Genomic DNA, 22,917 nt, shown 5'->3' with positions numbered 1-22,917 from the left:
CAGAAACTCCAAAGCACTCAAAGCAGCAGTTATTTAGTGCTTCACACACTTTGAAAAGTCCACAGAGTGTAAGTGTTATTGTGTGGGCTTGTGTGCATTTAATCTTTCAGCCGGCGGTTGGGAGTGTGATGTCTGCTTCTTCCAGTCCCGCTGATCAATGAAGAGGGGACTTCTCGGTGCCGCCTTAGTCACCGGCTACCGTCCTCGGTTGCCTCAGTAACCGGAGGTAATGACACATTTGGCTGAGCTGATGTTTATTTTTACTAATCTGACTGACTCTATTTTTACAGTGGAGATGTATGCATGCCAAAGGAAGAACAAAGTCACCATGGTGATGAAGTGATGAGCTCACTGTGTTACAAGATTAAAAAAAAAAAAGACAACAAGGGAAAGCAGGAAGGAAAAAGAGGAGAAGAAAAGCAGATAGAATCACTTGCAGACTCTACATGTGTCCTATTCAAAAACATCTATATTTAGACCACTGGTGACTCAACTACTGAATTATGTATTTTTGTTTACCTTTATGTCAGTACGTGAGCTGTGTATGTAGGTACAGCTGAGAGAAGGCAGAGACTGTCAGACGCTTTTTATCCATCAAGAGGTGAGATTACAGCAGGTGTGACCGGCACACACACACAAACACACACACACAGGCTGATGCCAGCAGGTCATGCTTCAGGAGGAAAACACACGGGCAATCTGGCTGCACAGCAATAACTTCCGCATATTGTAAACAATGTTATTTAGAATAGGTTAACGGCTTTGTTAGGATTTGAAAGGGCATAACTGTTTAACTGCTTCTCTGGCACACTGCATGTATATGTTAATGACTTAAGGCTGGCAAACATTCTGAATCAAATGAATGTTGAAGAAACTGAAATTGCGCATTAAAATGTGCAGCTTTGATGGGTAATTTGCAATTACAACCACCAACGTTTTTTTTAGTCCACTTTGCTGTGTGTATTGACCTTTACAGTGCTAACAGTTGTCACTCACGCTGAGGTCAATACTCGTCAATAATTTCTCATGTTCAGAGAGTAATATCTTCTGTGTGTGTATGTGTGTGTGGATGTTTCTTCTGTGTACCTCCAGGATGACATCAGTCCTGGACAGACAGCGTCCCCTGCAGAAGCTGACCTCCACGTTGTCAAGCCGACAGTCTCCCTTGGTGATGTTCCTGACTTGCACGTAGCGACGACACTCCTGCACAGGCTCACCTAATGGAAACAAAGAGGGCAGGAAGAGGAGGGAGGAAAAGGGGGAAAAGGGAAGAGGAGATTATGAGAAACCAGTAGCAAAAGAAATGGAGAGGTTTTTTTTTTTGTATTTGCATGAAAAAGGAGAAGGACACAGGAAGAGACAGAGTCAGGGACTGCTGTGACATTGCCATACTCCTTCACAGCATGTGACATGTCCTCCACTGAGAGAAAGATTAAAGCTCCAGCGTAGCTTAAGTCATGTAATCTTCCACTAATTGGGGACTGCAGCAGTAGCCCCCTTCAAAATTAACTCTAGAATATTCAAATCGACTAAAGTGGTTTGGTAGTCATGACATGGAATAAAAAGGAACCATATCGATTTTATATATCTGCCTTTAAGGATTACTCTCTGACATTTGAGCAGCCACAGAGAGTTTAGAGAAAATATCATCACTTACATATGTCTGGTTTATAATAACAATTCAAACAATAACCAGAATAAAAGTGTAGGCTTTCAGTCTTTCTCATTCACTTTCTCAGTTTCCAAACCTGCCATATACATGTGATTTCTGAACACAGTCTGTTTGGGGATTCTGTGCTGTGTTTCTCTGCATAGTGTGTGTTGTACCAACCTGGAAACTGCTTTCTGCACACTGGACAGCAACTGCCTGGTTCTTCCACTTTGATCTCCCCCTGAGAGAGAGACAGAGAGGTAATACGGCCTGTCTTTTAACTTTTCTTGATTAGTCTAAATGAAAACAAGCCGTAGCATAACATAACATGTCATCAGAAATAATCAACAGCACCCTGTCAACACTCACGGTCAATTTATTGATTATACTGTACGCTGGTAGAAAAATGAAATGTCTGTTGAAGGCCCTTTTCTATTCCAGCATGACTGTCCCCCAGTGCACAAAGCAAAGTCCATAAAGTGTGGAAGAACTTCATACAGAGCCCTGACCTCAACCCCATCCAGCACCTTTGAGATGAACTAGAACAGAAATTCTGAACCAGGCCGTTTTGTCCAACATCAGTGTCTGACCTCACAAATGCTCTACTTCATGAATGGGCAAAAACACACACACTCCAAAATGTTTTGGAAAGCCTTCAGAGAAGAGTGGAAGCTGTTGCACAGCAATTAGAAAGCAATGTCCCCGTTGATGTAATAGTCAGATGTCCCAATACATTTGTCTGCAGAGTGTAATTTAAGCCAAAATACTTAGCATAGCGAGAAAATCAAGTACAGATGGTCTGTAGCAGCATAATCTAACAAGGATAAGAGTCAAGCTAACATCTCTGTCTTGTCTGTCCTCAGACACACAGTGGCGCTTTGAGCTAAATGTTAACATCAATATGCTAACATGGTAACAATGGCAATGCTAACCTTGATATGTTTAGCAGTTATGATGTTTAGCATGGTAGCATGCTAGTATTTGCTAACAGGGACTAAACACAAACACATTAGTTTTAGATTAGTTTACAGGTGTTTGTTACAAACCCAACATCAACATAAATTGAATCTACCACAGAGATAAGGATTAGAGAGGAGAGGAAGAGAGACAGAATATCAGAGCAGCTAAACAGATGGGAAAAGGAACAGGAATTAAAAAAGGCACAAAGTGAGACATAAACCCAAAATAGCGAGAGAGTGAGACAGTGACGTCAGGACACAAAGGACACAGACAGAAGGAGCTAAGCCACTGAGAGAGAGACATCCAGAACAGTCCAGAGAAAAGCAGGGTGTCCCGTGGTGTCCCTGTCTGAGAATAGCTGCTGTTAGCAGAGTTACACACAGTCTGACAGTGTGCTTCAGCACCAACACCAGCCTCAGTTCACCCGAAACTTCACCCGACACACACACTCCTCTGTACTGTTCACCCTGAGGACTTCTCCTCCCACAGTGTACTGCCATCAGCCTTCCCTCAGGGAGGAAGGGAGCCCACTCACTTAAAGGGTGAAGATCACGAAGGACCATTTTAAGTCCTTTAAATTAAGAGTGTGTGTTTGCGTGTGCGTGTGCATGCGTGCCTACGTGTGAGGAAATTGTGTGAAATGCATCTTGCTTATTTCAAAGGGAAGGGCACTTTTATTTCTAGTATGTTGTAGTCAAATTTGTGTTGTCTGCAGGCTATGAGAGAAATATTCTATTAAGGTGCCTGGAACAGAAAAAAGCAATAGCAGAAGCCAGTGTTAATGAGGAAAACACCCTTATAACGTGCATTAACAGATAACAAAACCTTCAATACCTAACCTTGAAAAGCTGCTCCCAGCAGAGCAGTGGAGGCATGTTAGAAGATTATAGCTTTAAGCTCAGACCTAAATAACAGACTATACTGACAGTAATAAATTCACAGTCAGTCAGGGAGCAGTGCATTAAATGATATTTTCATATTAGCCAGGATAAGGAGTGCCTCAACAGAGGCATACCTTGGTGCAGCAGCAGGAGGCAAGGGACATAAGAATGCCAGCAGAAACAGTTGGACAACTCTGAGCCCTTCCAACCGGCATGAAGACCAGCACAGGTGGAGCGCTCTGTACACTGTCTACTGTGCGGCGCTCACTCTGTAATCAACCTCTCCTTTAACGTTCTGGATGTCAGCAGAATGTATTTTTACCCTGGCCTTTATACCAAACTGGTGTGCTAAAGATATAAACTCAGCTTACTGTGTCAAGGATGGGACAGACTTTTGTACAGCAACTCAACTTCTCAATTTCACCAACAGGAGAAAGGAAAAAGGAATCCGTTCATCAGTGGATCATCTTTTAACTTAAGGGTTAGAAGAAGAAGAAGAATCAGCTTTATTGACAGTATATATATTTTTACATACACACACTGAATTGGTCTTCTGCATTTGACCCATCCTTAGTTGAACACACACATGCAACACCCGGCAAATTACATGGAGTGAAACACACACAGGAGCAGTGGGCAGTATCAAGCGCCCGGGGACGCTCACCCAAATTGCACAGAGAGAATATCTTCTCACCTGTGTCTGGTTTCTAGCCATGCAGATATAGTTTTGCTTTTACTTAGCCAAGTTTTGAGACAGGAGGTACAAAAGGAAAGAAAGAAAGAAAGAAAAATGTACCAACTGCACCACCAGAGCATTTAGTTTAACAATGTTATACCCTTCTCCTTTATTTCTGTCTGAGGCAGGGGTAGAACTGGTATTTATGCAGCACCGAAAGTTCCACCTGTCTCAAGCGCTACAGAAATCATTTTCATATTTTATATGGTGTTCATTTGTTCTTCATCTGTCTCTAGTCGTACAGAGCGCATGCATAATTGACGCCGAGCTCACCGACGAGCAGCTGTTACCCACTCACAGGTGGATGACCGAGCGGTGCCTGCGAGAGAATTTTTAACGTGAAGGGGTCGTCACCAGTAACGCCGAGCTTGCACTGCACCTGTAACCCTTAGCAAAACCATATGCAAAATGTTTCCATGACCCTGTAATTGATGGATATTTGCAGAAAAGGTCTCAGTGTTGCCAATAGGTGAATATGTTGACTTGGAACAAAACTCAATTATGCTTAACGAGGGAACCGGGGTTCAGTGTTTCATGGGAGGTAGGGAGGCATGTTAGAGGAAAAAGCGCAGGCTTGTGGGAGAATCTGACAGGCAGCTATTGATCCACTTGAGCCAGCGACAAAGAACATCCCACACATTTCTTGAGGGAGCAGAGCATTTTCTCTCCCTCGCTCAGAGTAATTGAGATGTTTGTGACCGACACAGACGCCGGGTGAACTGTACCACCCCAGGGTAGCAGTGGCGGTTTAATGGGCTGGTGTGTCGGTCTGGGAGACTGATCATGCCTCTGTATGTGAACCTTCATCTGTTTATCTGTGTGGATGCGGTACATTAGGTGTTCATACACTCATGTGCACAGAATAGAAAATAACTTGGACTACAAATGCCTTTCTCATAAGCTACAAAAAAAAGGTGAACAGTGGAGCTTGGCACTGTGCTTTGTGCAGGTGTACACACATACTTGTGTGGGTTTGATTTCACCAGTGTAAACATCTCTGTGATTTCCAAGTGTAATTCTGCTTCCAGGGTAGGAAATAAAAGAAATCTTTTTTCTAATCTCAGCCTTTTGTCTTATTAAATACTAGCTTTTGATTGAATTGCCTCCAACTCATAGACATCCCTCTGCAATGAAGACTGGGAAGCAGACAATACTTTTTATCTAGACGGTATAAGCAAAAGGGAGCTACAAAACCCAGCATCTGTGGTTTATATGGTATACTTGTGGTTTATTTATAAGGCCATGATATCTAAGGTGGAGAGATATTGAACTTCATTAGGTGAACAGGTTCAGAAGGCTTTAGTTCCTCATAGCAGCTCTGACCTTACTACTGTAACAAACTGAAGACTCGCTGCATAAATAAAGAAAAACTAAACGATGAACTTATGGTTGGGGAAAAATAATGACGCATACTTTTAAACATTAAACATTTGTCAGCTGCTAGAGATCTTCTTATACCGTTCCTACTGAGGCATGTATCCCTCTAATATTTCTTTTAAAGAAGTAGTGCAAGCAAGACAAATTTAAGGCAATATTTACAAGATTTCTGCTTTACTCCTATAAAGTATCTTGATGTTTCTGGTGATGAATATTAGCCAAAAACTCACATCTAGAACAAAACTAGTTTCATCTATCAATGGTTTCTCAAGTGACTTTCCAGAAAAATAGCAGCATCACAACATATATTCCAACATTACAACATAAAACAATGATGATGTCATATCACTCAGTCCCAAAAAGTGTTTCAGAGCATACAGAGTAATTGTTTCTCACCTCATCACAGTGGAGTGGTGGACATCTTAACTGGCACAATTTTTTCCCGTTCACACAGCGACATGTCAGGCAGCCCTCCACCCACTCTGATCCTGCCTGGCTCACACACAAAAAACACAATATTCATATTCACTCGAAAGAAATCACACACTCGCCTTACGGTCTCAGTCAGCGCAGATTTGATTAAGTGCAACTTGTCATACCTCAGGATCTGTTTCTTCACTGAATCCACTAAAGCCCCAGCCGCACCCTTGCTCATAATTAAGGTTACAGACAGACTACATTATATATTTTATGTGTGTGTGTGTGGGGGTTAACTAAAGAAACCATTAATAGGTCAGTTTTTACCCTCACAAAAGCACCCAGTAGGGAGTGCTTCTGTGGCCCACTCTGAGCCATTTGGCATAATATTCATGAGGGTGATTGATTAGAAAACCATAGAGGGTCTTTATATGGACATTAGTCATGAGCAGAAACAAAGAGTCTGATAGGAAGAAGGACTGAGACGGGTAGATGAAGGGAGGGGAAGACTGATGAAAAGCAGATGAAGAGAAAACAGACGGAGAAAGCGAGAGACTGAATGTGGATCCTGTACACAAAGCAGAGGAGGGACTAGTGAGAGATAAAGCAGAGGTATGAGAGGATAAAGAAAGAAACAAAAAGAGAGAATAAAAAGTGAAAGGCCTGGAGAAAGATCAAGAGGGGGGACCTGACCACATGTCAGTGTATGATTAATTCTTATAATCCTATAATATCCCCCCATCATAAATAATTCCTGGCAGGCTTGCTAAGTTGCGGTCCGAGTGCCGGCTTTCTACAGCACTTCCTACATAATTGATGAGGCTGAGGGTTGGAGAGGCATTGTGGTCTAATGTGGCCCGCGGGGCATGTCACTCATCTTCTAATAGGCCCTTCTTTATGAGTAAATAACACAATGGGAGTTAACGGTAAGGAAAGTAAACAACACGCTAATGGTAAGGTTCAGACAAACGCCACAATGAGGCAATCACAATGGGTACAAGCTGCCAAGTTAGCCGGGCAGCAGATGTCTGTTTACTATGAGTATGAGCCTGCGTGCGCGTGCGTGTTTATTTGTTTACGTGTGTGAGCGTACCTCCCACAGGATACCCTGGTCATGGCAGGGGCAGAGGGCGGGGATGACACACACACCCTGCATGTTTCGGTACATCCCCTCCTGACAGACACAGCCCTCGACTGAGCGGCTGCAGTTGACAGGAGAGGAGTAAATATCGTGGCAGCTTCTCTCGCACAGCGGGGTCTGCTCGGGCTCGCTCCTCTTCCACTGCTCCCCGACGGGACACGCTGCAGAGGAGGAGGGGTGGGAAGGAAAAATAATGCGTAAGGAAGGCGAGGAGAAAAAGAAAGAAGAGGAAAGGGAGGGTGATGGGATGTAGAGGAGAAATTGAAAAAGTGGAGAGAATATTATGATGAATTGGTGGGGGACAAGGAGAAGGGGGAATTGAAAGGAGGTGTGGACAGATTGATTATTATTCATGACAATATGCTTTTTCTACACCTTGTGCTGCAGAGCTGCATCAGTAGCTAACTCTCATTATTTGCGGGTCTACTGATTTCATTAATAAAGCCCTCCTGATAACTAGCACATTCGCTAGTTGGTATTTCTCTGCCCTATGGAAGTCCTGGACGCTGTCAAAGTTTAGGCAAACATTAGCAGCTCTCTCCTGCTCTGGATTGGATATGGGGGAAGTTTACACACTCCAGCCAACATTACCTGAGGCACAATGCCAAACACATTAGTGCTTATACTAAAAGTCTTTTCTCCTGTAACAATTTGCAAACACAAACAAGTACGTAAGGTAAGCAGCCAAGGTGGTTTATGTTAGAATGAAATAACAGTCTGATCTGACATTTGTCCTCATTAGATTTATAAACACTATAGGACAAACTAGCTCCACAGTGTAATGCAAGAACAATGCTGTCTCCTTTATTTCCATGTCTTCTTTAAAGGATGATGTAGAAGGATGTTGACTTTTTGCCTGGGATATGTAGTTTTGGTCACAATTTAACATTACGCCATGTGCACATTTATGACCCCTTTACAAGATTAAGATAGTGAGCTACAGCTCATAAAATCAGCAAGCAGTAACTGTCATAAATGACAATCCTGTTTGTCTAAGATCAAGGGTCCACTGTTCCAAATAATGTGAGGAATTTCAAGTGTTAAATCTGCTTATCATTAGAAGCTTTAAGGTCTGACATGATAACTAAAGAAAGCGAGGGCGACATTTTCAATAAACATGAGGTTTCACAACACAAATATTACTGTCATTATTTATGACGATCACTTTCCCCTCCTCACCACAGTCAGGGGCCATGCAGGTCATGGTGCGGTGGTCAGGGCCCTCACATGGAGCCCCTCCATACTGGCTGGACTCCAGAATGATTCTGGTGGAGCTCTGTCGGCCCGAGCCACAGCTGGCTGAGCACGGACTCCACTGGGACCAGCTGGACCACACACAGTCCACTGCAGGAGGACAAGACAGGAGAGGACTATGAAGACGATTCAGTCGGTGTTCATCTTACCTTCATTTACCTACAGAAGCAAGCCAGCACTGTTCCTCAGCTTGCCCAAATAAAATTCACTAAAACAACAAAAAAGAAAGGTTTGGATCCTTTCTTATCTTCTAATAAAATTCACTAAAACAACAAAAAAAACAATGTTTGGATCCTTTCTTATCTTCTAAAGAGACAGTCACAGCTGGAAAATTCCAGTATTTGTCTACCTAGTTCTTCTTTTATTCATCAACAAGACTTGGGAAACAAAAACTCTTCCAAGGACAAAGTGAGGCAACAAGTACAAGCCAAACACAATCAAACACACTTAAACAGAAATGACCTGAAACAATCTGTACAGCTGCTGCAGTGCATTTCATAGAACTGCACATATTCTTACTGGTCAACTTGCAGGCTGAATTACCTGCTGTGTTCATAGAGCAGTTTCTCCTAGTATGAGGACGTGACTCACTTTGGATTTAGCTTGCGTGCCCGCTACAGAAGGAGCAACAAATGTGACAAGATTTTCATATGCAATTGCATTATTAAGTATATGTAGATTCTCCACGACTGCTATGCTGTTCACCCCAACATAATTTCATAATTTCATTCCTTATTTTTTTTAATTCTATATTTAAACTGTTGACAGTTGGAAGTCAAGCTTTTTATATACACCTGTTTGCCATCACTAGTTAGCTAACCTTTCTAAAAGATCCTTGATCCTGTTTTTGCTGGCTGGGTATGCTGTCCCTCTCAATAGCACTTTGTTTATTTTTTTTCTGACTCCTGTCAAATTGAAGTTCTGTTGAGAGCTGCAGGATCTTTAAACATGCCAGTCAAAATGATTCCTGTCAGAGAGGAGGATAAAAGGCACTGCAGATCAGATGATGACAGATAAAAAAAACAAAAACCTGAGTCCAACCGCAGAGGCAGAGCTATTCACACATTCAAGTCTCTGATGACTGTATGAGGGGTAGCACTTTCCGATAATCTACTCTCCATTATCTATCAGCTCTTTGTCCCCGAGCTAGTTCAACATAGTGTGTCTTGTTTACGAAACAAAAACCCAGTAATGGCCTTTTGTGGGCTGTGACTGTCTCTCAGTTATTTGAGCCAACTGTTGGAGCAGCTGCTACTAACTATAGATGGGTTGACATACCTATCGTGGTCCTGACAGTTCGAGCAAAGATTCCTGCTGCTCGTGCTTTCATTGCTAAAACAGAGAGGCCCTATACAGTGCAAGCAATGCATTCGGTAAGAACAGCTGTGGCAGAGCATCACTCACCATCACAGAGATCAGAGGTACAGTTGAACACTCCTCCTTGGCAGACACTGTAGAAAGTTAGAATCAGGTGAGGGACAAAACAGTAAGGTTCATATTATTGAACAGTGAGACACCAAAACCCCCATCACATCGCACAGTGGAGCTCATCAGACTGCATTAAATGAGTATCAAAACCACTGTGAGGGAGATGAAATGACTTACGGCATGTCTGCTGCATGCTAGACTATCTATTACAGCAGATATCATAGTACCAAACCGGATTGTTGTTGACTGTATGGTTGAGACAATGACATTCGACTCTTTCGATGCTCCACAACACTTTGAAAGAGTCAGTGGAAGATAATTTGAGTTTTCATTTCAGACTGTCAGACATTCATTGTGGTATCTTGGTGCAATGACAGTAGTTCTGCTTGGGTTTTCACACTTTAAAACCATGTGCAAATGTAAAATAGTTTGTTGCTTCTCTCATTGTATTCATACTGTATGTTGCTTTTATAAGACCACCTACAAGGTTGTGGTAGATGGGTGCAGTGTGAGGCTACAATTGGCATCCCATCTCCAATCAGTAGGTAATGCTGAGTCATTTAACCATGACCACAACCTTCCAATAACCATGGCCAAGTAGGCTTAGTTGCCTAGACTTAACATTAGAAGTAGAAAATCAAAAAAACTCTTGTATAAGTGGTTTTATCGTGGTCATATAGGCTGTTTTGGAAGGTCGATCATACGTAATGTCTGTGGATATTCTCATTTATCCAGGTCATAGCTATCTCAAGAAGACTGAATCAAACGCAACTGGACTCGGCCATATGTCTTTGAAGACGTCTTGCCAAGCATAGTCTACTCTTGATGAGCATGGACTGATGAGAGGTGAAATCTTCAAAGACATATAACCAAGTCCAGTTGCATTTTATTCAATCTCCCTGAGATCATACGTAATGTATTAATGACACAAGCCTTAACATTAATTTTTTTATATATATGTTACACAGGGGAATTTAAATGTTTTCCACTGGCTGAAATAATTAAGAGTGTATTCATGAAAGTATTATTTATATTATTGATGATCTGTGTGTATTCACAGTCCCTTGATGCGTGCTCAGAGACTCATAGAATGCTAATTTGATTGAGCCAATGTCAAAAAATGTGCCAACAAATTCTTTAGAGGGGATGATGACTACATGATTATATTTATAAGCAGGAACCCAAGTGATTAAGAGGAAAAAGGACAAACTGATATGGAAATCAAAAACAGAGGCGATGCTGATGAAGAACAATTTAGGTCACCTCAGTGTAAATGTCTCAGTAAAGCAAATTTAAATCATCACAGTGCATTAGTCACTCTGTGAAAGTGAAACTCAACTCATTAACCACAAGGGTGGGTCTTTGCTTTTCTTTTTTATGTTGTACTTTTTGTTGTATGTTTTTGTACTGTCAGCAATCTTCCCTTATTGCACTATTTGCAGCTTTTCTTAAGGAGACAAAAGAATTTTTTTTTAGACAAAATTGGAATTCACAAATTGTAGTTTACCAGCTCCTGTAGTAGGCATGGCCAAACAGGCTGGTCATATCTCCTCCTGTTTGTGCTTTCCTCTTTTGAATTCATAAAAGGATAAGAGGCATACACTGGGACTCACTTCCCACATCCCCTGCAAAAAGTGTCACTCTGCCTGCTGTGCTCAGATTATAAAAAATAATTATGTGTATATATCCTATATATGAGCATTTTACCTCACAAAAGCAAAACAGCATAAACAATATTATTCAATAGTTGTTTTAACTATTTTTGCTAGAAACATTTGGTGGGCCAAACTGAACCATTGCCTCCTTGTGCATCCCAGATCTGATCAATAAGCATTCTGTAGCAAGATGTAAATTGTAGAAACCATAAAGAAACTCCTGTTTGGTCTTGGTAAGTGGAAGTTTTCCGCATAAATTTCATATCAACCAGACGTCCTCCATGTGTTTTAATGTAACTCTTAGCAATGGACCTCGTTATAAATACCCAGTGGCTTTAACAACTTTCCTGCACCTTAAAGCAAACATGCTGATAAACTTTAAAATATCTGACTTGGCAAATTGACAAGGGCCACCTAAATGCACAAGCACTATTGGTGAATGAGAGGCATTTATGCTCCTTCATGGACCATGTTATTCACAAGATCACTGTAAGCCACTTGAACAGGGTACATTTAGATCCTTTGCTGAAAGGACAGTCTCGCAAGGACAGACTCACAAGATGACCTTACTGGCTTAACAAAATAGTTAACTGAACTAATGGAACTGTTTTTACTATACTACCATGTGTTGCAGAGGTGCTGAACGGCTGTTCCAGGGGGCAGCAGAGCTTCCGTGACTTCCTCAGCGCTAATATTCCACTTTGGGTAACCAGCCGGCAGGGACAGTTGTGAACAGGGACAGTCAGAGTGAGACACACAGGAGCCTTCATGCATCACCTATGAGGGACACAGTGAGACTGGGAAGAATCAGATCTAATCAAGGGTATAATACAATTCTGTCACATCTTTCCAACCTCACACACACTCACGCATACTGTCCTGACCTGTCCAGGAGGGCAGGCGCACCCAGGGGTGCAGGGTCCAGGTAAACACTGAGTGTGTGGCCACAGGTCCTCACAGACATAAGGACAGGAACCTGAACAGTCACTAAACACCTGCCCACGGGGACATTCTGCAGAACAAATGAAAATAACTCTTATTAATTATTTACATTCTTTCCACATCTGTCTGTGCTCTCTTATAAATTCAGTATAATTGTCATTTAATCATTGAGTCATTTAGCTCTTAATTGATTCCTTGTTCATGCTATATTTCCCCATTATGTATTTGTATTAGTCCCGTTTCAGAGATTTGTCTCATTTGTCCAGTCTTGGACATTCAGCTATACATATTAAGTATGTTTTCGCGTGTGATAAAATCATTAAGGTTTCTCTTCATTCTGAGAGATCGTCTCTTGGTCGTTCATTTATGGATGGTTTCTTTCATCCAATTCTGTATTCACTTTGCTGATTTTTGTGAGAATACCCCTCTTTAAGATCCTACTTAGCAACAACTTTAATCATAATAAAGGAATTATATTCCTTAGTAGAATATGTAAATGTGCTATGATGTGAGTGCTTGTGTTACCAGGCAAGCAGCTGTTGGTGTTACAGACAGTATGTTGTTCAAGTGGTCCAACACAAGCCGTCCCACCAGTCTCGGGCTCTCTAAGGACGGTTTTGTTTCGCGTTGACAACCCGCCACCGCATGTGGCGCTGCACTCACTCCAGGGTGACCACTCGCTCAACGAACATCCCACTGTACAGCGAGGGAGTTACAGAGGACACAAATGGGGAACTGACAGGCAATAACAATAACAATAACAATAATAAAGTAACTGTCAGTAAGCTAAATGTGTCACATTAGGTTCAATAAGTATGATATAAAAAATGATGCCACTTTGTCAGTTGTGCATGAGGGCAGTGGTTCCATGTCAGACCTGGGCAGGGTGGCATATCACAGCTCTCTGTCCGCTTGGTGTCTGCACAGGAAGGTCCGCCCTCTGTGTCCTGGCAGAGACGCGTCCTTATCCTGTGGCCACGCCCACAGGTGGCTGAGCAGGAGCTCCAGGGGCTCCAGGGCTCATACACCGGGCAGGGAAGCTTAGTGCACACCAAAGTGCCGTTCTCACACACACTGCACGATGGAGATGATGAGAGAAGCGAGATAAAAGCTTGATCTCATGTGAAAGTAAGGTAGTGTCTGAATAGACCTGAACAAGCTATTACATAGGAAAGTTTGCTCTTAATGTAAGACATCCTCTGCTAATACAACAGACCAATTTGGATGAACTTTTTTCACAACTCAAATCTTTACCTTTGACTTGTCGCATATCAAAATAAAATTGACCCAAAGTTGTTCTCACCAGGTGTTACAGTCTACGGAAAGCTCCTCTTTAGGGATGAACTCCAGTGTCCCGTTGCCTGATGGGACACCACAGCGACACTCTGTCACAGACACACAGTGACCATCCTGCAACAACTGTCCCTCTGGACAGCGACAACCTGAAGAATCAAAGAAAGGGGAAGAAAATGAAAGAGAAATAAATATGAGAATAGAGATATGTTAAGCTGTTCTTCACATCAAAGGTTACCTGGATGACAGGCTCCTTGGAGACATTGTACATGCTCCCATAAGTCAGTGCAGCTGCGAGGACACTGATTGGCACAGCTGTCTTGGTAGGTCTTCCCCCTGTCCTCACAGCGCTCACCTAGGAAACAGGGAAAACAGTCTTTCTCGCTCTTTATAAATAAACAGAAAAGCAAAGCTTGCTGCATGTAACCCCCACCCTATTTTAACTTCTTTGTCACTGTTAAAGAGGGACTAAAAAGACTTGATTGGTACGCAACAAAAGCATTTGTAATAAAGGATCTGAATACGCAACATATTTTTGGATCCACAAATTGCCTTCTGCAAAGTTTCTTTTGTGCGTGTGATGGCATGTAAATATCTTTGTGTGGTGAGTCTGAAACAAATGGCCAGTACCTGGGCACAATCCAGTGTTGCAGCTCTGGCTCTGTGTTTGTTGGCTTTTACAGCGGGGTCCTGGAGGCGAGGCCAGGGGCTGTCTGTAGCGTTGCCTGACTCCACCACTACATGGGTCTGCACAAGCTGTCCAGACACTCCACACGCTCCACTGACACAAATCTGGAAGGGTAGAATGATTACCATAACCACCATCAGCTCTGTTTTCATCCTGATTATAATGACTCTAATTATCACGATGTGTACTATAATAGCTGTAACTGTTGTTATACTTATCATCATCAACAACAACAAATGCATGTTTATTGTTTATGGAATCTGTACTGGCATATTTGAGTTGGTAAGATGTTTGATTTATATTTGACAGATCAGAGCAGTTCTATTTATCGATAGTAAATGTAACCTGTTAATCCTCGCTGTGCAGTATTTAGACACCTGGACTAACTATGATGAAATACATGACTTCAAATATTTGACATGTAAATCAAAGCAAGGGTCCACTGGGCATAGTAGTAATTCCAAGCCATTCTCATTCAGATCCAAAGGGAAAAAGCCAGAGAAGAATTGAGGGACGATAATTTTGAGTTCAGGATGAATCACTCTTTGCTCGCACACAACACTACATCCAATCAACCTGATGTATCCCCACAGACACATGGACATCAAACTCCTGCTTTCTTTAAAATGCATTTTCCATTCTTACTTCTTTGGGGAATAATGAGAGAAGGGAGGCACAATGCCATTTTTCACACCAGGTACTGATTGCCAGCTCTTTAACAATCTACCAGTGGCAGCAGCGAACTGACACATAATCAATTCTCACAGAAATACAGATGAAAACCTGGTACCACTCTTGCCATACATTAGCAGTTAGTGTGATCCAACTGTACTGAAAACTTGGAAAACGGAGCGAACACATCTGAGTGAGCAAAAACAACTTGGAGCTCTCCAAGGCTCTATTCTCGGGCCTCTTCTGTGTTACATCTACAACCAGCTCTCGCCAGATTAGACTATGAAAAAATGTAAAAAGAAAAAAACAAAAAACAAAACAAAACATCTAATTATATGAATGTTGCACAGGACTGATAAAGAACAATATGTGCAAGTTAATATAGTCTCATACAACAGATGAGTAACTGCTTTGAATAAATCAATGAGTCAGATATTTCCCTCTTGGTCTGGTCAGTGTCTTTGCTCTAAATTTTAACAACCACAAAACAAAATCAGCTTACTGTCAATTTGAGAATATCTCAAGCATTAAGGGACTTATGTCTCAGCAGTATTTTTATAAAAACCTGTCCATGGTTTCTTTTAATAGGCTCATCTACCGTAACATGTTTTACTACTTAACGCCTCTCTAAAAGGTCAATAAGGTAGCTATAACTCTTTTAGAACAGTGGAATTCAGTTTTAGCTTGTATTTATCCTATCATTCTGCAAAGTCCTTTCTACTGTCTTTTTATATCAGCTTGTGTCTCTTATACAACTGGTCTTAATATGTCTCTTACGTCACATATAATAAATAAATCAGCCTTGCATTGTATTCCAATCATATTTTTGCATTTTCCTCCCCCCTCCCAGAGTGAGCCATGCCCTAGTCCTTTCATCACCACAGTCTCTCTCTCTGGCCCGATCTGTGATTCATTTTTGTCTATGGTGCCATGCTTGTCTAACTCTGACTAGTTCACTGCATTGTACGAAACTGCTGCAACATGCTGAGGGGAATTAGGCTGGAGCAAAACCGTCCCATTTATTACTTTTCCTCACAGAGGAGTTAAAGGGACCAACTGGAGCTTGACAAAGGCAGAGTGAGGAACTGGCTGCATTTGGGGTCTGAGATAAAAGACTCACTTGACTCAGAGTGAACCTCTTTTTGTCCTCTTGGACAAACACCATTACCTCTGCAGATGTTCGCATCTGGACAGAGCCTCTCCTCTTGCAGTGGTCCCGGACACTGGCTCTCCTCCTCATCCCTAGAGACCGGAAGACCAGAATCCAGGTCCAGACAGGCACGGAAACGTCTTTGGATTGACACCAGCTTCCTGCCAATGACTCCTGCCCGGGAGTCGTTATGCTGCAAGGAGGCAGAGGGTAAACAGGGAGAACACGGAGTCCACTCTGACCACTCGCTGAGGATGACTGAAAGAAGGTGAGAAAAAGAAGGGTAACGGGATGATGGGATTATCCAGACAGGAGTGCTTTACATTATTCTCATTACGCCACTTTTTTACCTTCACACTCTCTCATGTCACACTGCAAAGCTCCATCATGGCAAAGGCTGGAAAACAGGACAGCAACAACAAGAGATGATAACAACTATATGTCAAAGTGAGACACAGATCCCAGACAAGCAGACCAGCACAGGGCGAACAAGAAGCAGACAAAAAAAATGAAAAGTCACATAACACAGCTGCACTTGGAGCAGTGCAACAACACAATTAAAACATAGACGGTGTTACTAAGTAAGAGTCTCAAAATTTCTGTCGTGTCAATGTTGATCAAACTTCTTTGGTATGACCGGACACTGACACAGAAGACAACAGCCTGTTTTTACAAGCCAGGGTCTCACCAGGTGCTGCAGCCTATGGTGACAGTGGCCCCCTGAGGGACAGTGACAGGTGTGGGTGGTTGTCCTGAGGCTTGGTGCTGCAGGTGGACGCAGCCACACTCTTCTGGAGGAACACAGCTACCATTCTGCTGCAGCAGGCCCTGGAAGTAAAAAACGAACAATTCACCAAAAAGAAGAACTGGTTCAGTGGTATTGTTTTGTTTTATTTGCTTTCAATAAGGAGGCCAAAAAGATGTACAGATAAGCAGTTCTCCTGCCCTGTAACTACAGTAAAATACTGATTGAATATATATAAATGTCTTGCTAACTGTGTACACAAGGCAAAGTTGAAATAAAAGAAAAAGTCTAATTGGAAAATGGCTGTAATCGATAAGTAACAATGTGAATGTGTCCCTCTCAGTTTTAAAGAGCTTTATTGTGATTTTCTGCTCACTGTCAACTTCTACTGTTCCTGTGATGTTTTTGGCCACAGCCGGCAGCTGTTTTCAGTGAAAAAGATTTGACAAATCCACTGTACACCTGCTATTTTTGCTGACCTCAAGTGTCAAAAAACGAACAAACAAAAAAAAACTCTTATAGTCGCAGGTTTAAGTGATTAATAAAACAAGTAATCCATGTTATGCCTCCCGTGATGTGCTTCCTGTTTTATATTTCATTATCTGTCCTCAGGTTATGTTTATCAGAGAGAACTTTTGAATTTTTTGCTGTAAATCAAATCTGGGTCAAACAACATTGTGAAATTGTCATTGCAACATATAAAAGTGATGTATACACAACAATACGCAGCTCTGTGTGTTTCACTGTTTACAGTCATGCCAGTACATTTCTGCTCTTGTCTCACACTGACACACTCTACAAACATGCATCTTATTTTACAGATTCCAAAGGTGTGAGGATTACGTTTCAGAAATGGTCTAACAGTGCAAAACATGAGACTGTAAGTGTAGTAAGGAGAGAAGGTGCTGAACTTTTTGACCATAGGGAATATTTTCTGATTACTCTCTTCTAAAACACATGCAAAACACACATATTCATAATTTAAATAAAAAATAGAATGTACACTGCAAGGTGTGTTGGCAACTACAATGTGAGAAACTTGTCAAAATGTTCTGACATCATTAGACTGATCCAATTCAGGTTTGCTTTATTATTAAATGTTGATTTGAACATGAATTGATCCAATCTAAAATATACCAGGGCTGATGAAATATTCACCTGTGGGCAGTAGCAGCCAGGTGTGCACTCCCTGACACCTAAACACAGACCTCCATGGCCCTGTAGTGCACACTGCTTCTCACACGGCGTGCCACAAGCTGAGTACACAAATGGAGCTTCACAGTCTGCAAACATAAGGAAGAAAACATGAAGCGGACAGTATTATCATGCACATAACGAAACATGCACAATCATCGCGTGCGTGTTCTAAATCAAACTCACGCCAAAAAACAAAAGGTGCTTGATTTCCTGTGATTCGGTTTGGGTCAGCAAGGGCAGGAAAAGAAAATTCGAGCGCAGCTAAAGCATGAAACAATGAAAGCATCGCAACCGGGCTTCTTTGTGCATACAGATTAACACCCATACATGCTTCTTCATTTCTTTTTTTTTTTTTTTTTTTACTCACCGCCACAGTGACTGAGACTGCATGTCCTGCTCTGTGTTTGAACCGGAGTGCACTGTTGTCCCCTGGTGGCCGGGGACAGAGCTACACGGTAGCGCTGCTGCCTCTGAGACACACAGGAGCACTCAGACCAAACGCTCCATTCTGACATTGGACATCCTGCACAAGAAAACAAATGAACCAATATGGTTCTACATGCAGGTTTCAACAAATACTTCTGTCTATTTTCATTTTTTTAATTTTTTTTGCGATTCGCTTCTGTGAAGCAGGACTTAGACTTACTCATGTGACCCAGTGTCAGTGCTGGTGAGTTTATTGCTAAGTTACGAGCAAAAACAACATTGTTAAGTTAATCAGTACACAGTGGGTCTATTTATACATCAAACATTAGGTTATTCTCCTTTACAATCAATATAAATCTGTCTTAGTGGAATCAACTACTACAGCACAGCTAAAGCAGAACCAAAAATTTAATTAGCAACCATCATGGCCTGACAGTAAAAAAAACAAATAGTCTAATACTGTCAAATCAATAATTGCATTAATCAACTGCCAAATTTAGCTGAGAGCAGGGCTGGAAAATATATCTCTGTTTATTGAATTATTGAGTAACGAGCCAAATTAAATTTACTCATCACAATCTTCAGTAAACATCTCTATAAACTGACTAAAAGCAGTACCCACAATTTAAAAGAAGCATCAGGACAAACAAAGTGAGCATACACATGGAAAGATAAAAAATAATAGAACAATGTATTGGGTTATAGACTGTTCAGCTTTAAAAATGCATGTAACGTAATCTTGCGTGCAAACATTAAAGTATAAATAATAATTAAAGTTCATTTGCTGTCTGCACATTGTTCTATTTAATCACTGTCTCACTGTACTGCCTGAAAAGGAAAAGGCACAAACACGATGAACAAAAAAGATGATTTATCAAGCATAATTATGAGCAGAACTCTGGTGTGCACCACTTCACAATTGTCTTTATTTCAGGGAGCTAAGCATCTGATTGCACCAAATTCAATGAACTGGTATCTCTGTTCTGGGCTGAATCAGAAGTCATTACTTTACATACACCTTCCTGATCACATGTTGAACATCACTGATGAATTTACAGTGGCTGCTGCTGCTGCTACCAATCTGACACCAGGGAAAAGCAGGGTTTGTTGAGCTTTGCCTCTCTGTACCTGGACAGGGCTGTTTGTAACACAACTGGGTCTCCTCTCTGTTCCTCTCAGCCTCGATCTCAGCGGGACACGCCGCGTCTCCTCCCTCCTCACACGCACACACCCTGTGCCGCGACACAGAGCCTGCGCCGCAGCTTCGGGAACATGGTGACCATGGCGACCAGGGGCAAAGGTCATCTGTAGACAAGGGAGTTGACACGTTCAGAGGAAATGTGAACCGTATCTACTTACTACATAATCCTGTTTTGCTGACATTCTTCGTCCAAGATTAGACAAACAGTTTGTGCTGGAAATAGTGATCTGGCACTTTAGAAAGTTCTGAACGACTGAGTGGATGAAACTGTGACATTTCCTAACACACCCAGACAGGGAGGAGTGTGACAGTCCTGTGTCTCTCTCTGTGGCCCGCTGCAGTGAGACCCGTTGTTACGTGGAGGCGGGTTAATGCAGGCGTGGGTTCGAACCTGTGTGCCCCGACCACAGGTCACTGAGCAGTCAGACCACACTGACCAAGGGGTCCAGCCACCATCCACTGGAAACAACACACATGATATGGTCATTCAACACTTTCAAAACATCTTTCACGACAACCTTATCAAAGGTTAAATAGAAACGTGCATATTCTCCATACAATCCCATTATTTAAACAACCTTGTACTGGAAGCTGAATGCATAAAGTTTGGTGCATTTGCAAAAGCGTCCATGTTATTCTATCACATTTATGCCTGAATAATTCAGTTTTGCAGTAACCCACCTCTACAGTCTATGTCTTGGCAGTAGTCTCCCTCTGGGGTGCATGTGCTAGGAGGCAAAACAAATGAGACACTGACTGACACAGACTTTAGATTCTCGTGTCCTTTTCAGTCAACACACACAACACAATATATTATTTTCTTCCTCTGTCTGTGCATCCATCTCACCATTGTTTGCACTCGCCCTGCAGCCAGGTGTCTCCCACACTGAGCTCCCGGTCGTCATGGAGACACAGAGGTGGGCAGGGTCCTGGGTCGCAGGATTTATGCTGGACTTCCTCAAACTGGCAATCTGTTCCATCAGTCTCTGGGATCAGAGATCTAAGAAACAACACTTTGTGTTTGCTTATCATGCTATAAATATCTCATTACAATGAAATACATTTCCCTCAGAGTGTGGATATTGCAGCTATTTTGTTTATCATCTGATGAACAAAATTTGGAATCCAAGATGTATTTGTGAGTTTCCTTTCCTCACCTGTATCTGGTTCTCTGGCCCCGCCCACAAGAAACGCTGCACGACGCCCAACTGGACCAGGAGCTCCATACGCAGGAGGCCTGGCAGCTGCGATTGGTGCACAGGAGCTGTCCATCAGAGCAGGTGCAGTTGTTACAATCCACCTGATGCGAGCTGCCGGCTGCCCAAATCTGCCCCAGTGAGTCCACACAGTCACACTGCCACAGCTGCACACACACTCCGTCCTGCTGCAACTGGCCTGGACACACAAACACATACAACAGTTATGTGGGCTCTGTGCTATGTTAAAGACGTGAAGATTTTTGATTACTTTACAGCAGCTGATTAAAAGATATTTTAAACCAAACCACCCAAAAACAAACATGCACCAAATCCACAAAAAAATAAATAAATAAATAAATTAAAAGCATCATTTCACCACAACAGTAAAGACATATGTTGTCACCGGCCTCTTGCTGTATCCAAGCTTTGAGGTATCTGTTAGAGCTCTACCTCCAACACAATACATCCATCCATCCATTTTCTATACCGCTTATCCGTCAGGGTCGCGGGACAATACAGTGGAGGTAAATGAAATTCAATTTATGCTGCTCACAGAACTGAAAAATGTTAGACTCAGTTGTCAACAGTTTTTATGGGAACTATTTTATTGGAAGGCAAAAATTCCAATCAAGGTGTGGCCAGGATTTTGCACATCGCACAGTCTACTGTGGGCAAAAAAAAAAATCACAGAATTCACAGAATATGAGCTATATTGTGATATGTATCATTATTTACATCTGAAATGATCTATATTGGAACATGAGATGTGATATGTTTTCAGGAAAGAGATGTTGCTTTTTGGTGCTATGAAATGCCAGGAACAGATATCTCAAAACCTGGCAAAATAAAACCAAAACCACCTTGAACAACTAAATAACAATATTTATCAGTTTTGTATCAGTTCATTTTGTATATATTTGTTTTGAATGAATCAACTATCTGAAGCAACTAATGCTTAGAAATGATTGGAAAGTCAATCTTAACTACTGAAATAGTGAAAGCGGTCATAACAAAGTTTGGGTTAACTGCACCTGTTCTCATTTAGATACAGCTTGTGCGCACACACACACACACACACACACACACAAACACGATATTCTTATCTTTTGAATACCAGCAGAGACAGAACCTTCAGGGAAGAATCACTCAGATAAACAGACAAAAACACACACACACACACGCAGGCTTATCTGTTAATAAAATGATAGCAGCTTCAGTGCCTTTAGGGCAGCGACAGCCGGGCTGACATTCAGTGTTTCCCTGGCACTCTATGCCCTGCTGGAGGTCTGAGCACCGCTGTGGGCACTGGTTGGCACACGGCACGAACTCCTGGCCCGGCGGGCATCCCTTCTCATCTGACAATACACAAACAGAAGGTCATGAATTTTCCCATGATGCTGCAGGCATTTGCTTCACACAATGCGCTTCAGCAAGAATGCTGATCGCAGGTTGCGCTGACTTTTTCAACACAAAGACTTGCTTAGAAAAAGAGCCATATGCTGAATTAATGAGCAACTGTTTTGAGAGTGAACTCTCCTTGGGGTCACGGTGATCTGAGCTCAACAAGCATGTGTGAAAATGTTGGGCCTGTCTCACCGCAGGGTTTGGTGTTGCATGGTTTGACCTGGTTCTTCTCTCCTTCACACTTCTTCCCTCCATTCTTGGGAGGAGGGCTGGAGCAGGAGCGAGTGCGTATGGAGCGTCCGCCACCGCAGCGTTTATCGCAGCGAGACCAGGGACTCCAACGAGACCAACCTCCATCCACTACGGTATCAACACACAAACAAACATGAACGTCCCGAGTTACAGTAAGTGCGATCAGAGTTGTACTTAAAAATCAGATACATTTTACACCAGTGGTTCCCAAAGTGGGGGATATGCCTCAATGACAAGGCAAATGAATG

The 22,917-nt window shown here is 42.2% G+C and overlaps 1 protein-coding gene across 1 annotated transcript in view; it reads right to left on the bottom strand.

The window, feature by feature from the left end:
- The window catches only part of sspo (SCO-spondin), a 65,393-nt gene that overhangs the window by 4,154 nt on the left and 38,322 nt on the right, over positions 1-22,917 (bottom strand). The window contains exons 90-114 of the mRNA XM_046372153.1: positions 22,610-22,777; positions 22,234-22,368; positions 20,972-21,209; positions 20,662-20,814; positions 20,496-20,542; positions 20,103-20,273; positions 19,742-19,918; positions 18,555-18,710; positions 18,149-18,273; positions 16,934-17,073; positions 16,596-16,642; positions 16,264-16,503; positions 14,366-14,527; positions 13,974-14,090; positions 13,746-13,884; positions 13,320-13,516; positions 12,968-13,138; positions 12,385-12,512; positions 12,123-12,277; positions 9,822-9,868; positions 8,343-8,507; positions 7,116-7,324; positions 6,002-6,097; positions 1,832-1,892; positions 1,087-1,217 (exon numbers count right to left, since the gene is read on the bottom strand). Of these exons, the coding sequence (XP_046228109.1) occupies positions 1,087-1,217; positions 1,832-1,892; positions 6,002-6,097; positions 7,116-7,324; positions 8,343-8,507; positions 9,822-9,868; positions 12,123-12,277; positions 12,385-12,512; positions 12,968-13,138; positions 13,320-13,516; positions 13,746-13,884; positions 13,974-14,090; positions 14,366-14,527; positions 16,264-16,503; positions 16,596-16,642; positions 16,934-17,073; positions 18,149-18,273; positions 18,555-18,710; positions 19,742-19,918; positions 20,103-20,273; positions 20,496-20,542; positions 20,662-20,814; positions 20,972-21,209; positions 22,234-22,368; positions 22,610-22,777 (3,575 nt within the window). The remainder of the gene's footprint in view (positions 1-1,086; positions 1,218-1,831; positions 1,893-6,001; positions 6,098-7,115; positions 7,325-8,342; positions 8,508-9,821; positions 9,869-12,122; positions 12,278-12,384; positions 12,513-12,967; positions 13,139-13,319; positions 13,517-13,745; positions 13,885-13,973; positions 14,091-14,365; positions 14,528-16,263; positions 16,504-16,595; positions 16,643-16,933; positions 17,074-18,148; positions 18,274-18,554; positions 18,711-19,741; positions 19,919-20,102; positions 20,274-20,495; positions 20,543-20,661; positions 20,815-20,971; positions 21,210-22,233; positions 22,369-22,609; positions 22,778-22,917) is intronic.

Source organism: Scatophagus argus, chromosome 18 (genome assembly GCF_020382885.2).
Source record: "Scatophagus argus isolate fScaArg1 chromosome 18, fScaArg1.pri, whole genome shotgun sequence".
In the NCBI taxonomy this organism is placed as follows: domain Eukaryota; kingdom Metazoa; phylum Chordata; class Actinopteri; family Scatophagidae; genus Scatophagus; species Scatophagus argus.
Note: the sequence above shows the minus strand (reverse complement) of the source record. Positions and strands in the feature narration are given on the sequence as shown.